Source organism: Danio rerio, chromosome 8, assembly GCF_049306965.1.
Source record: "Danio rerio strain Tuebingen ecotype United States chromosome 8, GRCz12tu, whole genome shotgun sequence".
Taxonomy (NCBI): domain Eukaryota; kingdom Metazoa; phylum Chordata; class Actinopteri; order Cypriniformes; family Danionidae; genus Danio; species Danio rerio.
In genome coordinates this window covers 44,985,001-44,998,182 of record NC_133183.1, presented here as the reverse complement: position 1 = coordinate 44,998,182, position 13,182 = coordinate 44,985,001, and the positions used below count along the sequence as shown (strand labels likewise).

Here is a 13,182-nt window from a genome sequence, read left to right as displayed (position 1 = left end):
TATTAAAAAAAGGTATAAAAAAACTGTTCAGAAAGAGATCAAATCTTAGCCAGGTAGGGAAAAGAAGTGCAAAAAGTTATATAATGCATTACTTTCATAAAAAGTGACTAAGTAACGCAATTAGTTACATTTTTGGGGAAGTAACCCATTATTGTAATGCACTACTTTCAAAAGTAACTTTCCCCAAAACTGGTCATGAGCCTGATATGCAATATACTGTATAGAGAATGGGCTCAGTAGTTTTAATGTTGTTGTTTTTAAGATATGAATGCTTTATTTATTTATTTTTTAACAAGGGCAGATTAAACAGATTAAAATTTTTTTACCCCCTGGGTCACAGTGAAACTGTCAAGCTTTGACCAGTCCGTGGAGGTAAAAAGGTTGGGGACCACTGCTATATACCGTGATGTGTGTAATTTGTCCTCGTTAACCAGGTTATTATTTTAGTTTTTTCTTATCAGTTATCACAGAATATATTTACAAGATAACACTGAGATCACCTTGGAAATGTGTGTATGTGTGTCTCTCTTTGTGCATTTGAAGGTGTTTTTGTAATATAGATGAAAATATTTGTCTTTATTAAATTGGGTTTTCATGTTCTTTATTTTATTGGGTTTTCATGTTTTATGGTGACGCCCCACAGACATACTGTAGTGATTTTTAATCTTCACAGGCTGCATACAGTAGTTAACATTTCAATTGGAGCAAAACCTTTCATCAAAGCTGTCCTAAAAGTATTTAAAAAGCACCCATTCTTGTCTTAGGAGAAAAACTCACTTCAAATGCATTCTGTCCTCTCACTCCAACACTACCCCTAAACCCAACCCTCATAGAAAACATTCACAAGTTTTACATTTTCAAAACAAATAATTCAATATAATTTATGAGCTGTTTTCCTCATGGGAAACAAAATAGTGTCTCCACATGGTGAAAAAGCACTGGTGTTACTGGTATTATAATGTATTCCCTGGCATTGGGAGATCAAATTTGCGGTGCAGATTTTCACTCACATTTGGTGATTTGTGAGTGTTCGTTTTAGGCCAATGGTGTGTATAAGTCTAATGCTCCAGTCATGGAGACTGTAGGCAGCAAATGAATACTATTTGTGAGACCTGGCAAGCATGTATAACATAGGTGTCTAGCCATAGACGCATGCTTGTGTCAGGGTGTTTACTGCATATGCATATTTTTGTTGGACACGGGTGTGTGTGTTTTAGTTTAGCATGCTTGCTGGCAGGGGTGTGCATGACAGTATTTGAGTGAGGTGTGTTTTCATTGGATACATGGTGGGATTTTATTTTACATCTCTGCCTATGAATGCGCGATTAGTGACTGTCATCACAATGACTCATTTCATCTCAGCTTTGCCTTTCTTTGCAGAAATCTGAGCAACAACCGTATTCGCATGCTGAAAAATGGCTCCTTCGCTGGCTTATCCTCCCTTGAGAAGCTGTAAGTAAACCTCTTCCTTGTCATAATATTTATCACCATTGCGAAGCTCAGTGGTTTCTTTGATGCTTGCCGTCTAGGCAATGGGCAGCTTGAGTCATTATGGATTCAAGTACTATATTATAAAAAACAAATAAGCACTGACTTAACTGACATATAATATATTTTACATACTGTGACTTATTTATTTACTTACTCTCAGGGCCATTTATATCAAACCTGATATTTAGCCGAACCATGTTGTTTCATAACAATTTTTACAGGGTGGGTTGTTAGCCCAATGCTCAACCCCCAACCTGGAGGACCAGGACAAACACACATACACTACGGACAATTTAGCTTACCCATTTCACCTCTAGCGCATGTCTTTGAACTTGTTGGGGAAAACCAGAGCACCCAGTTCCTTCATAGTGACCCAAAACAAACTGATTAACTAAACCAGTTTTACAAACTGATAAAACAATTCAATTATCCCCCAAAACTTAAAAAATTTATCAAAAGTAATTTTTTGAATGTAGAAAGCTTTTGGTCACACTTTACAATGAGGTTGTAATTCACAATATGCGTACATTTATTAATCATAATTTAACTAAGGCAGTAGGGCTACACAATATTGGAAAAATCAATTTATCAATTTTGATATTGTGTTTTTCTGGGATAAATAATGCGACATGATTACAATTTGACTAGATAACTTTAATATCTCTATTTGGAAAGAATTAATAATTTTAGATTGATTAAGATGATTCTGCAAAGGAGTAAATTATACATTTTATATATATATATATATATATATATATATATATATATATATATATATATATATATATATATATATATATATATATAAAACATTATATCATAGACAAATACAATAGAGAAAAAATGGAAAATAATAATCATGTTGTTGTATTTAGGTACAGTATTTGAACAATCACATGTTAAATGATCACATCAAATATAATGCTGCATAAAAATCATTATTAAAGTTACACATTTTTTTATGCTTGAATGCTTTTAAAATCATCATGCCTCAAAAACATGCAAATAATAAACTATAATCCAGACCCAACATTGCGTATGCTGCAATGTTACTTTTGCAAATTATCCCATTGCGATATCTATGCTGAAATTATATATCGTGCAGGTCTATAAAGCAATATTAAAATCCAAAGTTGTTCTTGTTAACATTAGTTATTTGCACAGAGTTCACAAGAACTAACAATGCATGACTCAATTTTCATTAAAGGGATAGTACATTCAATTCATTTACACACCTTCTACTTGTTTTAAACCTTTATGAGTTTCTTTCTTTTAAACACAAAAGATGATGTTTTTGCACAGTGGCTGAGCGGTTATCACTGTCACCTCACTGCAAAAGGGTTGTTGGTTCGAGTCCCAGATGGGCCAGTTAGCATTTATGTGTGGAGTTTGCATGTTCTCCCTGTGTTCCTGTGGGTTTCCTCTAGTTTCCCCCAAAGAAGTCCAAAGACATGCGCTAGGTAAATTGGATGAACTAAATTGACTGCAATGAGTGCATCTTTGAATGCGAGAGTGTATGTTTGTTTCCAAAATAGTTGGTGGTTAATTCCGCTCTGGTGACCCCTTATAGATAAGGGACTAAGCCGAAGGAAAATTAATGAATGAAAAAGATATTTTGAAAGCTGGAACCATTGAATCTCATAGTATTTGTTTTACCTAATAAAGATGCCAATAGTTACAAGTTTTTTTACTTTCTTCAAATTATCTTCTTTCGTTTTCAACATAAAAAAGAAACTTTTTGAATGAAATGACATGTTGAGATGCACTATTCCTTCAAATAACTTTTGTAATTAATTCAATAAAGTGTTTACATCAATAGAAATCATTAACATCAATAAATGCTGTACATAAATGTTTGATCCAGAAAATATTATTTTTTCAACAAATAATAAATAATATTTATGAGCATCTTTTAATGGTTTTTGAAGGATATATTGAAGACTAGAGAAATTACTAAAGGAAATGTGACTACCGTAACTGGAAATCATAATATCATACAGTGGGAGATTTAGGCATGGGCAATGTGAGTGATCGCCCAGTGCGGCATCTTGCTTGTGGTGGCATAGAGACACATTACACCAACAACCCTGTGCACACCAAAGTTTATTTTATTTTATTTTATTTTATTTTATTTTATTTTATTTTATTTTATTTTATTTTATTTTATTTTATTTTTTATATATATTTTTTATATTTTTATTTTTTTATTTTATTTTTGCTGACATCGAAGGACATTTTGGCTTGTTGCACAAATGAAATCGAGATGCAGCCACAATGCAAAGCAAACCATACAATTCATAAAATTCAACAGACCCCTGTTTATTATTCTTTATATACTATGGATACAAACAACTGAAGACAGTGTTTAGATGTTGTCTTTCAAGACATTTTTTCTTTAACAACAGCTCCTGATTGTTGGACTGGACGTCTCATTTAAAGCCTCTGTGACTAAATTGTGCAATTTTTGTTATAAATATTTAATCTTAAGCCATTGACTGCAAAAAAATAAAAAATAAAAAATGCTGTAATTAGGAAGGGAAAGTATGTTTATGTCATCTATTTATTTATTTCCACATAGGAAATTTCTCTGGCTTAGCTCTGGCCGGCAAAAGCTGATTTAGGCAGATACGTTGGTGTGTCACATCTGCAATGAAACTGATAAACCCATGAAGCATTGCACTTTAGGTGTGTTATGAGCATGCTTTTTTTAAAGCGATCTGACCGGCGGAATTTTTTTTCACGCAACAATAATTACAAAATGTTTTTTTAATGTGGTCATAAATATCAAACTTATGTGGCCCAGATACATGTCACATATCAGCGCCAAATACTACGTTTAACATCTGACCCAAGTCTTGTGTGCTGCTTTAAAGGCGGGTGTTTGCTCTACCAGCTTTATGCCAAACCTGAGCCATAATTCTTTACTTCCTGAGTTCATTCATTCATTCATTCATCCATTCATCCATCCATCCATTCATTTATTTATTCATTTAGTTGTAGGCTGTAAAGTAATTTAAAATAACTGATTTCATTTAGTGTGGTGATATGGAAGTTTATTGCAAATAATTGCCTGAAAGTACTTGAACTTTGTGTTTATATGAAACTAACTGTATACCAAAGAATGCATCAAACAGTCAATCAAAATCATCTGCGTTGAACATGAAAAGGCTGTGTCTGTGTTGTTTTCTGTTAAAATAAATCAGCAATGTGGAACTTTAAATTAGAAAAGAGTGTTCCTCAAATTCCCACACTCAATGTTAAAACTAATTTTGCTGAAGACCCGTTTGCTGTAACTGTAAGCTGCTACAATTGGGAGGATGAGCCTGTACGCGTGACTATCACACAACTTTAGAGGAAAGAGTCTCATTACACCTCCATATATCATTAAGTGAAAACTGGAGAGATAATAGAGGAGGAGGAGAGGAGGCTGCCAGGGATTGAAGGAGGATGAAATATGTTCAGTTACTGAATGACCTTCAGTGTTGGTGCAAACTGACAGCTAGTCTATATTATTATCTAATAAAACAGATTTTTAGCTCTCTAATTGATTCCATATACGTTAAAACATGCTGGAGTGTCATAACACTGTATTGGGTCAAATATGGACAACTGTTAGGTTAAAATGTAATTTAAATATAAATTGTGTATTTATTTTCATAGCTTACATTGTTATTGTTAAAGTGAGTATTCAAGTTAAGTCAATCCACAGAAAATGTTTGTTTGGTCACTTCAATTAGATGGTCCATTTGTTGAATTTAAGTTACATTGCATCTACATCCCAACTAAATCTCATTAGATTATAAGTAGACTGTTAGGTTGGGGTTGGGGTTAGGGTTAGGGTTAGTGTAAGTTGACATTTATTTGCAAAGTTTCTTTAAGCAAAGACCATAGAATACGAATGACATGTCACTTTTGAATGGGGAAAAGTGTAACTGATGGTGATTGAAGCCCCGCCTTCTAGTACAGGAGTCAATCAGCGATCGCTATATGGTGAATAAAGCCCGCCTTCTAGCACAGGAGCCAATCATCGATTGCTATAGAATGACAACTCTCCAAGGGAGTGGCTCGAACCAGACGTGAGTTTCTGCAGATTTTGTACAATATGAAACTAAATAGGCAGTTGTTGTTTAATTGCATCGGTTATTCATAATATGAAACATAATTGAAAGCTTGGCAAGTAGTTTTGGAGAATTTAATGTTTCCACCCTTCATCAGAATGCCGAAGCATGCTGTCCGCAAGGCGTTTCAAAGATAGCCACCGAGTGAAATGACTTGCCTTATAGTAAGTTAAATGTCTGTTGAAGGAGCAGTATCGACAGATTTTAGGTAGACAGTCTACTAATACTCAAATGGACTACCAAAATAGTGTTACCATTTGGATTGCTATCTTTCTATCCAAAAATATGAAATAACTTTATACGCAAAACTAGAATATTGCATAAAACACATAAATTAAGCAGCATTTCAAATCCAACAAGTCAAAGTGAACAAAATCATCACTTCCTGATTAACTTGCTCCAAATATCCACAGTAAAAACAGAATTTGCTGCGGTTTGAGAAGCTGCGTTTCCTTATTTAATAAATGACTTGCGCCTCAGAAGACAACACTGCAATGAACGCGTGGTGACATTTGAAGGGGTGAGACGCGGAGTGCAGATGCTTTTGACAGTTCTGGAGGTCATTATTAGTTACGTAAAAATACTTATACTGAAATGGTTAAGGCGTTTTAGAACGACCAGCACAGCATGTCAGATGTTTTACAGTGGGCTCAGCCTGCTGGTTTGTCCATTCACACATATTTATATCATCACATGATCTCTTGTAACCAAATGACATGACTTTTTAATGCGCATACTAGAATTTGTTTGGTTTCCATTACAGTTTATGCACATCTTTTCTTATAGAATAAAAAGTTTATCCTACTCAGTTATGCGTGTAATTTTTTTTATGTGCAGTTTTAAAAAAGTGTATGCGCATCTGTTTCCATCAACCTTTTTTTTTTTTTTTAAAAATCCAACATGTGCATAAAAATAGATGGATGGAAATGTAGCTAAAGAAAGTCTGACCATTTGCTTCTGTGTTTGGAGAGGCTGTCTCTCTGTTAATGTCAACCTGAGCAGCTGCATATTAATACACTATCTTATCATTAGTTTGCTATAAGGGAATGATGCGCAGAAGAAAGCCCCGCCTCTACATAATCTTCAGTTTCAGCTACATCAGCATTCTGACATAAAAGTCTGAGCAATCTTCTGGTTCACTTCCTAAATGGAAAAGTATTTGGTCATTACCTCACAATTTTTGTTACAAATAAGATAAAAGAAACATCTTAACACACTTCTCACAAACTCTTTCCATACCCCTTACTGCATACCATCAAGATGTAGCATGCACTGCACTTTAACCAATCCCTGCTTAAAACAATATTGCCTACAATAATTTTCCACCAACAGTCAGACTAGTTATACACCTATTTATTGTCTTTTACGTCTTATTGCCAGCATTGCTGTTTACGTCTTATTGCCAGCTTACTGTTGTATTTTGCACTGTTGTTGTATTTTGTACTGTCTGGAGCCAGCACCTAAGCTTTTCACTCATCATAGTACACATGCTTCTGCTGATGTGACAATAAAAGTGATTCGATTTGATTAGATATCTTTTAAACTAATTCATAATTTCCATCCAGTTTCCCAAACATTTTCTCAGTAAATTTAAAAAGGACATTGATATAAATTGTTCTTTTTGTTCTTTGCATTTGGGAACTGTACCCCACATCTTTTGGTCATCACTGTGGTTATGCTAAAAAGCTTTGGTATGATGCTTTGTCATTATTTAAAAAATAAGTATTCTTTGGGTTTTATTTTGACGATCTAAGAGCAAAGTCCAAAGTGCAGGTCGCAAAAGCATTAAGGGTGTGTACGAATCCACTTTTACTATTTTAGAGATGGAAAAATCCGCTTTGCGCCACGGCACATGGTGTAACATGGTTGAGCTTATTCTCTTAATGAGTTATAGGTGTGTTCTGAAAATAAACCAGTCTCATCTCCTATTCCCTTTAAGAGTCAGTTGTGTTGCACCACGCATTTGCTATTTACATGACGGACTTTGTTGGTGGAAAAACTGAATGCTTCACTAGAGAAATAAGAGTTAAACAGAGCATCTGCAGCGTGAGAATGAGAGAATGAGCCTCCTCATTCTTTACTTTCACTTTCACTCTCTTTTGTGGATAAGAAAACATGTTGTACGCACAGACATCCATTAGCCTATACATTATTAATTTTATTTGTCAAGCATTAATTTGTTTTAAGACTATTTCTAAATTCAGTTCTAATTTCAAGCAAACTAATACATAAACAATACTAATGAAGTGTGCTCAAAAAACAGTTACATCCAAATCCACATGCCATTGAGAGGTGGACAAATCTAAGCTTGTTTTTAATAAAACAAATATAAATATGCATATAATAAAAAATACTACTGCTTATAATAACATTATACACAAGAAAATTGTCTTGAAAATACTGAAAAAGCCCCACGAGATGAAGAAGGTATGGAGACGGTGGTTTTTATGTAGGCTAGAAAATAATAATTTTTGTAATATTTTATTTCAATAATTCTTTTTCATTTGTAAAGATAATTGTATAACATCCTGTGGGTGTTAAGCAATGTTGAAGCGAGGCGCACAACTGACGCGCTCTGTGCTGGACTTTAGACTTGCTTTCTGCTGGTCCATTTTGAAGCGCTAGCAATGCGCCTTAACACACTTCCTTTTTTACACCAGAAACGGTTATGGGCGCGCATATGAGCACAAATGCATTTGCTATTTAAACAGTGTGGTGCAAAACGTCAAAATGACCCCTGCATCCAGCTGAAACTAGCCAACAACAATTGCGTCACGTCTTGCGCCGCATTGTGACTCTGGGCGTATGATAGAGCCCTGTAATTTTAATTTGCATTTTGAAAACTTAATTTTTAGATATTTTAATTATGATAATCTGAATAATTAAGTTTTTTGTTATTAATTTATTAATTTTGTTTATTTAGTTTTACATTCATAAGTGTACATTTTCCAACAACAACAAAAAAAAACCTGTTTTACTTTGTTTTTGAAGGAATTGAAAAATGTATTTTGTACTATTCGACATAGTGCTAGTAGAAAGGTCATTAAAACTCTCCATTTATGCTCTATTTTAACATTTTTGATTAATGTAAAGATCCTGCTTGTTTGTAATTGTAAGAATTGTATTTAATTATTTATTAATTTAGTTATTATTTTTGTGTTTGTTTTATTTATTTATTTTTGTACTGTTATTATCATTATTTACCTTCTATCACCCTGGCATTATTCTGTTTGTTTTGTTGTCATGCGTTGTTTAAAGCATAATAATAATAATAATAATAATAATAATAATAATAATAATAATAATAATAATAAATCTTCTGTTTTACGTGTTTTTTTAATTAAAATTAACCCAATGTTGGGTTTTATTAATATTGGACCCAACTTGAGTTTTATGACAACCCAGCACTTTTTAGAAAGTAGTAAACTTTTTTTTTTTTTTTTTTTTTTTGTGAGCATAAACAAATACTTTGTTTTTCATTGCTATAGGCCATGTATGCGCGTGTGTTTGTGTATGTGTAAGGTCATTAGTATGTGCACGTGTGCTTGCTTGTGTTCATGTGTGCACACGTGCACATGTGCAGTGATTAGCCATGTGTGTGTAAGACAGGGCTGCCCTCTGTATGTAGGTGTTTGTTTGGGGTAAAAGGATCTGATTTGCTTGTTTTTGCAAGTGCAGACAAGACCCCCAGAGAGCTGCAGAGGTCAAAGGTCAGAGAAACTGGAGATGTGCCCACAAACACATTCATACCTGGGATTGTAGTTAAAGGGGGTCAGGATGGGGGTAGTGATGTTACGGTAGATGTGAATCTATGGATGTTAACTCTCTGTTAGTAACACATAATTTCTTTTAAAAAAATCTGTGTTTTTAAAATACATGGCATTAGTATGTATTATATTTTAGTTAAGTTAGTTAAGTTAAACAAAGCAGAAACATAATATAGTTTGAGTCAGATATCTTCACAATCCACTATGATACCCTTTGATCCGTCATTATGTGTGAATTCTGATCTAATTGAGTGGCTGGCTCTTTCTGCAGCCGAGGTTTGGAGGACATGACAACAAACCAAATGCAAAACATTTAATAAAATCAATTTAATAGAGCATGCCCACATATTCTGTTAAACTAAAAACAAACAAAACAACATCAGCAATAATAAGTACATTCACATGGACACCAATAATCTGATTTTAATACGATTAAGACAATACTCTACTAAAAGTATTCTATTAAGTCTACTATGTAAACAGCTTTTTTGATTAATTTAATCCGATTAAGGTCATAATCGAACTAAACATAAATCGGATTAAGACATGTGAAGTATCAAATTCCAATAAAACAACACTCTTTGATCCAATATCTCGTTTGTCACAGGAGCATATATACAATTTTCCTGAATGAAAGTGAACGGGCCAAATTGCAGTTAAAGTCGACAAATTAAAAATGAAACACCAGAAATTACATGGAACTCCAGAGGACATGTGGATAGTGTGATGATGCAATGGCGTTAATCAAATGATGTGCTATAACATGTAAAACGAGATCATGAAAGGAACATTGAAAAAGCAACTAATGTAAACACCTTAATCATACTGTCTGATTCAGATTAAGGCAAATAATTTGATTACTGATGTCCATGTAAACATAGTCAAAGATTAGTAGGAAACACAGTTTGAAAGTTAAATCAGATAGTAATTGTATTTTAAGAATAATAAAAAAGTTAAGATAGGGTTTGTGCAGGATGTATGAAATCTGTAAACATGAAGTTGCTGAGAGTCCAGCAAGCAACTGAGAGTTTAAATATGTTGATGTCTTTCCGACTGAAACAAAATATTGGGTAGGGGCGAGGCTTTCATTTTTGTGCTTCATTCTCTTATAGCAAACTAACAGAAAAAGGGGTGTGGTTCAAAATATTGTGGCTGAGGTCATCAAATTGACATTGACAAAGAATTGACCACCACTCCAGATGCAGAAGCAGAGGTCAGACTGTGAAGATTACCAAAACAAATAAGTTTTATTGGATTAACTTGTACAGATTAATTGTTAACCTAAAGAAAAGCCATGTGAGTTTGCAAAGTGAACATTACAAATGTAGATTTCAAACTGACTTAAACTTTTGAAAATCAGTTAATGAAATACATGCTAAGACTAGGGATGTCCTGATCATTTTTTTTCAGCTCTCGAGTCTGAGTCATTTGACTTTGAGTATCTACAGTACTAATACCGAAACCCGAACCGATACTTCATTAATACATAAAAAAAAAACAGATCCAGGATGTTCCTTTTTTTTCCATTCACCTAATTTTAAAATTCATTTAACAAACAGAGCACTTCTGTGTGGTAGCTTGAAAAATCAAGCAATAAATAACATAAATTATTAACTTTTGGACTTTAGTCAGAGCAACAGTAAAAAAATGTATATATGTATGTATACAGGGGTGATAGCGTTCCGGCACCACGCCGGATTTCCGGCGTACTGTGGCTGCGGGGAAAAAAAAAATCAGGTTCACGGATATTGCAATCTGTCATTTCTCTAGATTCACAGAATTCACTCACTGCTGAAAGCGCCGGATTGGTTTTTATTAAGTGCCATTTTGTGTGCTCGTGAATCATCTTTTGAGTGTAGACGCCATGTAAATAAAAGATTAATTGTGTAATTTAGAGAGCTTTATAAATTATAACGGATCTTTGTGAGATAACTAAGATTAGTGACGCTTTTTAGTGATAATAAGAGGAGCGTGCTTTGCACTTTCCAGGCTATAATCCATTCAGAATTTGTATGAAACTTTCGTTTTCGGCACATATACGCTGATATGTTTTGGGAATGACATCTGCATATTATGCTGGGTTTATTCTCGAAATAACAGTGAAGCAATAGACGGGACAAAAAATATATTTCCCCCTTCTCCTTAAACAACTTAGTGTTTCAGCTATGAAATAGTTCAGTTTTTGTATGTAGCCTAATGGCAAAGTGTTTATATTTAGTTTCGTTTTTTATTCAGCTTATTTAGAAAAACGTTTGGAGCATTTTTTATTCGTTAAAAATAAGTTTTTTTTTTAACGAACAGCGCCCAGCGGAAGACCATCATCTGTTTGATCAGTTTGCCTTCTCAGATCATCACAACTTGCCTAAAATAAAAGATATAAAACAGTTCAAGTATAAAACAATGGTAGCTTAAACGTTAAAGAATGTGTGCTATTAGGCGCATAGTTTGCTTATAAAAAGCTTGCGGGACATCGAGGCGCCAGAGCAATCACTTGCATTTTTTCAGTGGGAGCAATTTAAAGTTATCCGTCATTTTTGCTCACAAAGTACGAGTAATACATCAAAAAACGTTACAGCGTTTTTATAAAATAAAGAAAACCAAAATTATGCGCTTTCTGTCGTCTGGTTTTTGAACAGGAGCGCTTAACAAAATGAAGCAAAATGTATATGCCTCACAGACATAATAAATATATTTATAGAAAGCTTTAAATTATTACTTAACGAAATAAAACAAATCGAAAACAAAAAAACTCCTTCATGTAATCCGTAAAGATGAATTTCTAAAGGCGAGTCCAAGAGGAGATTGCCAGTCAGGATCTTTGCGACACTGACTCAGAATATGTTTATTAATAAATAATTAAGATATGTCCTTACTCTTTCCTCGACACATTCATTGTTATTTGTTTTTGCCGGTGCTTGGGGCGAGTTTTAGCTTATGTGCGCTTGAACGCGGATTCACAGTAGCAGTTTTAACATGGAGTGACACGACATCTGACGTACAGATGACACTGGCACATGCCACTGAGTGTAGTGACACTTCCGGTGGCACGTCCGGATTTCTGCTGTCATGTGTCACTCGCTAGTGGCATGTGTAGTGACCTGTGTCACTCAGAGTGTCGCGCTGCATGTCACTGCAGTGACATCGACACCCGGCGAAGCTTATGACATTAATTAACACGAGCAAAACCATATTTAATCATTACGCGACTTTTAACCTAATTTATCGCGTCGCAAGTTAGTTTATTTGCTGAGCTACTCCACGATGTTTTAATTTAAACGCATTTATTTTATGTATTCGTAGTCATACTTCCGTACGTAATATAGTCATTTGACAGAACATGTCAGTCAAATTTATTGTGGCATGCTTATGTATGGGAGGGGTTACACTTATCTGTTGTACTGTATATTATTGCATCCTGGCAGTTCCTTTGTTCCCTACAATACGGACTTCTCTATGTTTTTAATTCATTCATTTATTTTATTATTTAACTTATTTTCATTTTAAGGTATTTTAAATAATATCCTTTAAACAGTTATAATAAAATGCATGTTGAAAACTCTATGATTTTTAAATATTAAAGCAAAGAGACTTAAAGATTAATGTGCTTATAACGTGCTTATACTGACACCTACTGGCACATGTCACAAGATCACTGACACTGGCATGTGTCACTGACATTACTGGCATGTGACTAAAAAGAGCCACTTGACAATAATGATGATCAGGGTTACACATAGGCTGTTAATATATTTGGGCCCAGGGGCCCACAAGTTATGTGTTAAAAGTGCGTTGCATACATAGTACCC

At 34.1% G+C, this 13,182-nt stretch overlaps 1 protein-coding gene across 1 annotated transcript in view; it reads left to right on the top strand.

Annotated features, from left to right (window-relative positions):
* The window catches only part of adgra2 (adhesion G protein-coupled receptor A2), a 132,719-nt gene that overhangs the window by 52,764 nt on the left and 66,773 nt on the right, over positions 1-13,182 (top strand). Inside the window, 1 exon segment of the mRNA NM_001318071.1 lies at positions 1,381-1,452. Within this exon segment, the coding sequence (NP_001305000.1) occupies positions 1,381-1,452 (72 nt within the window).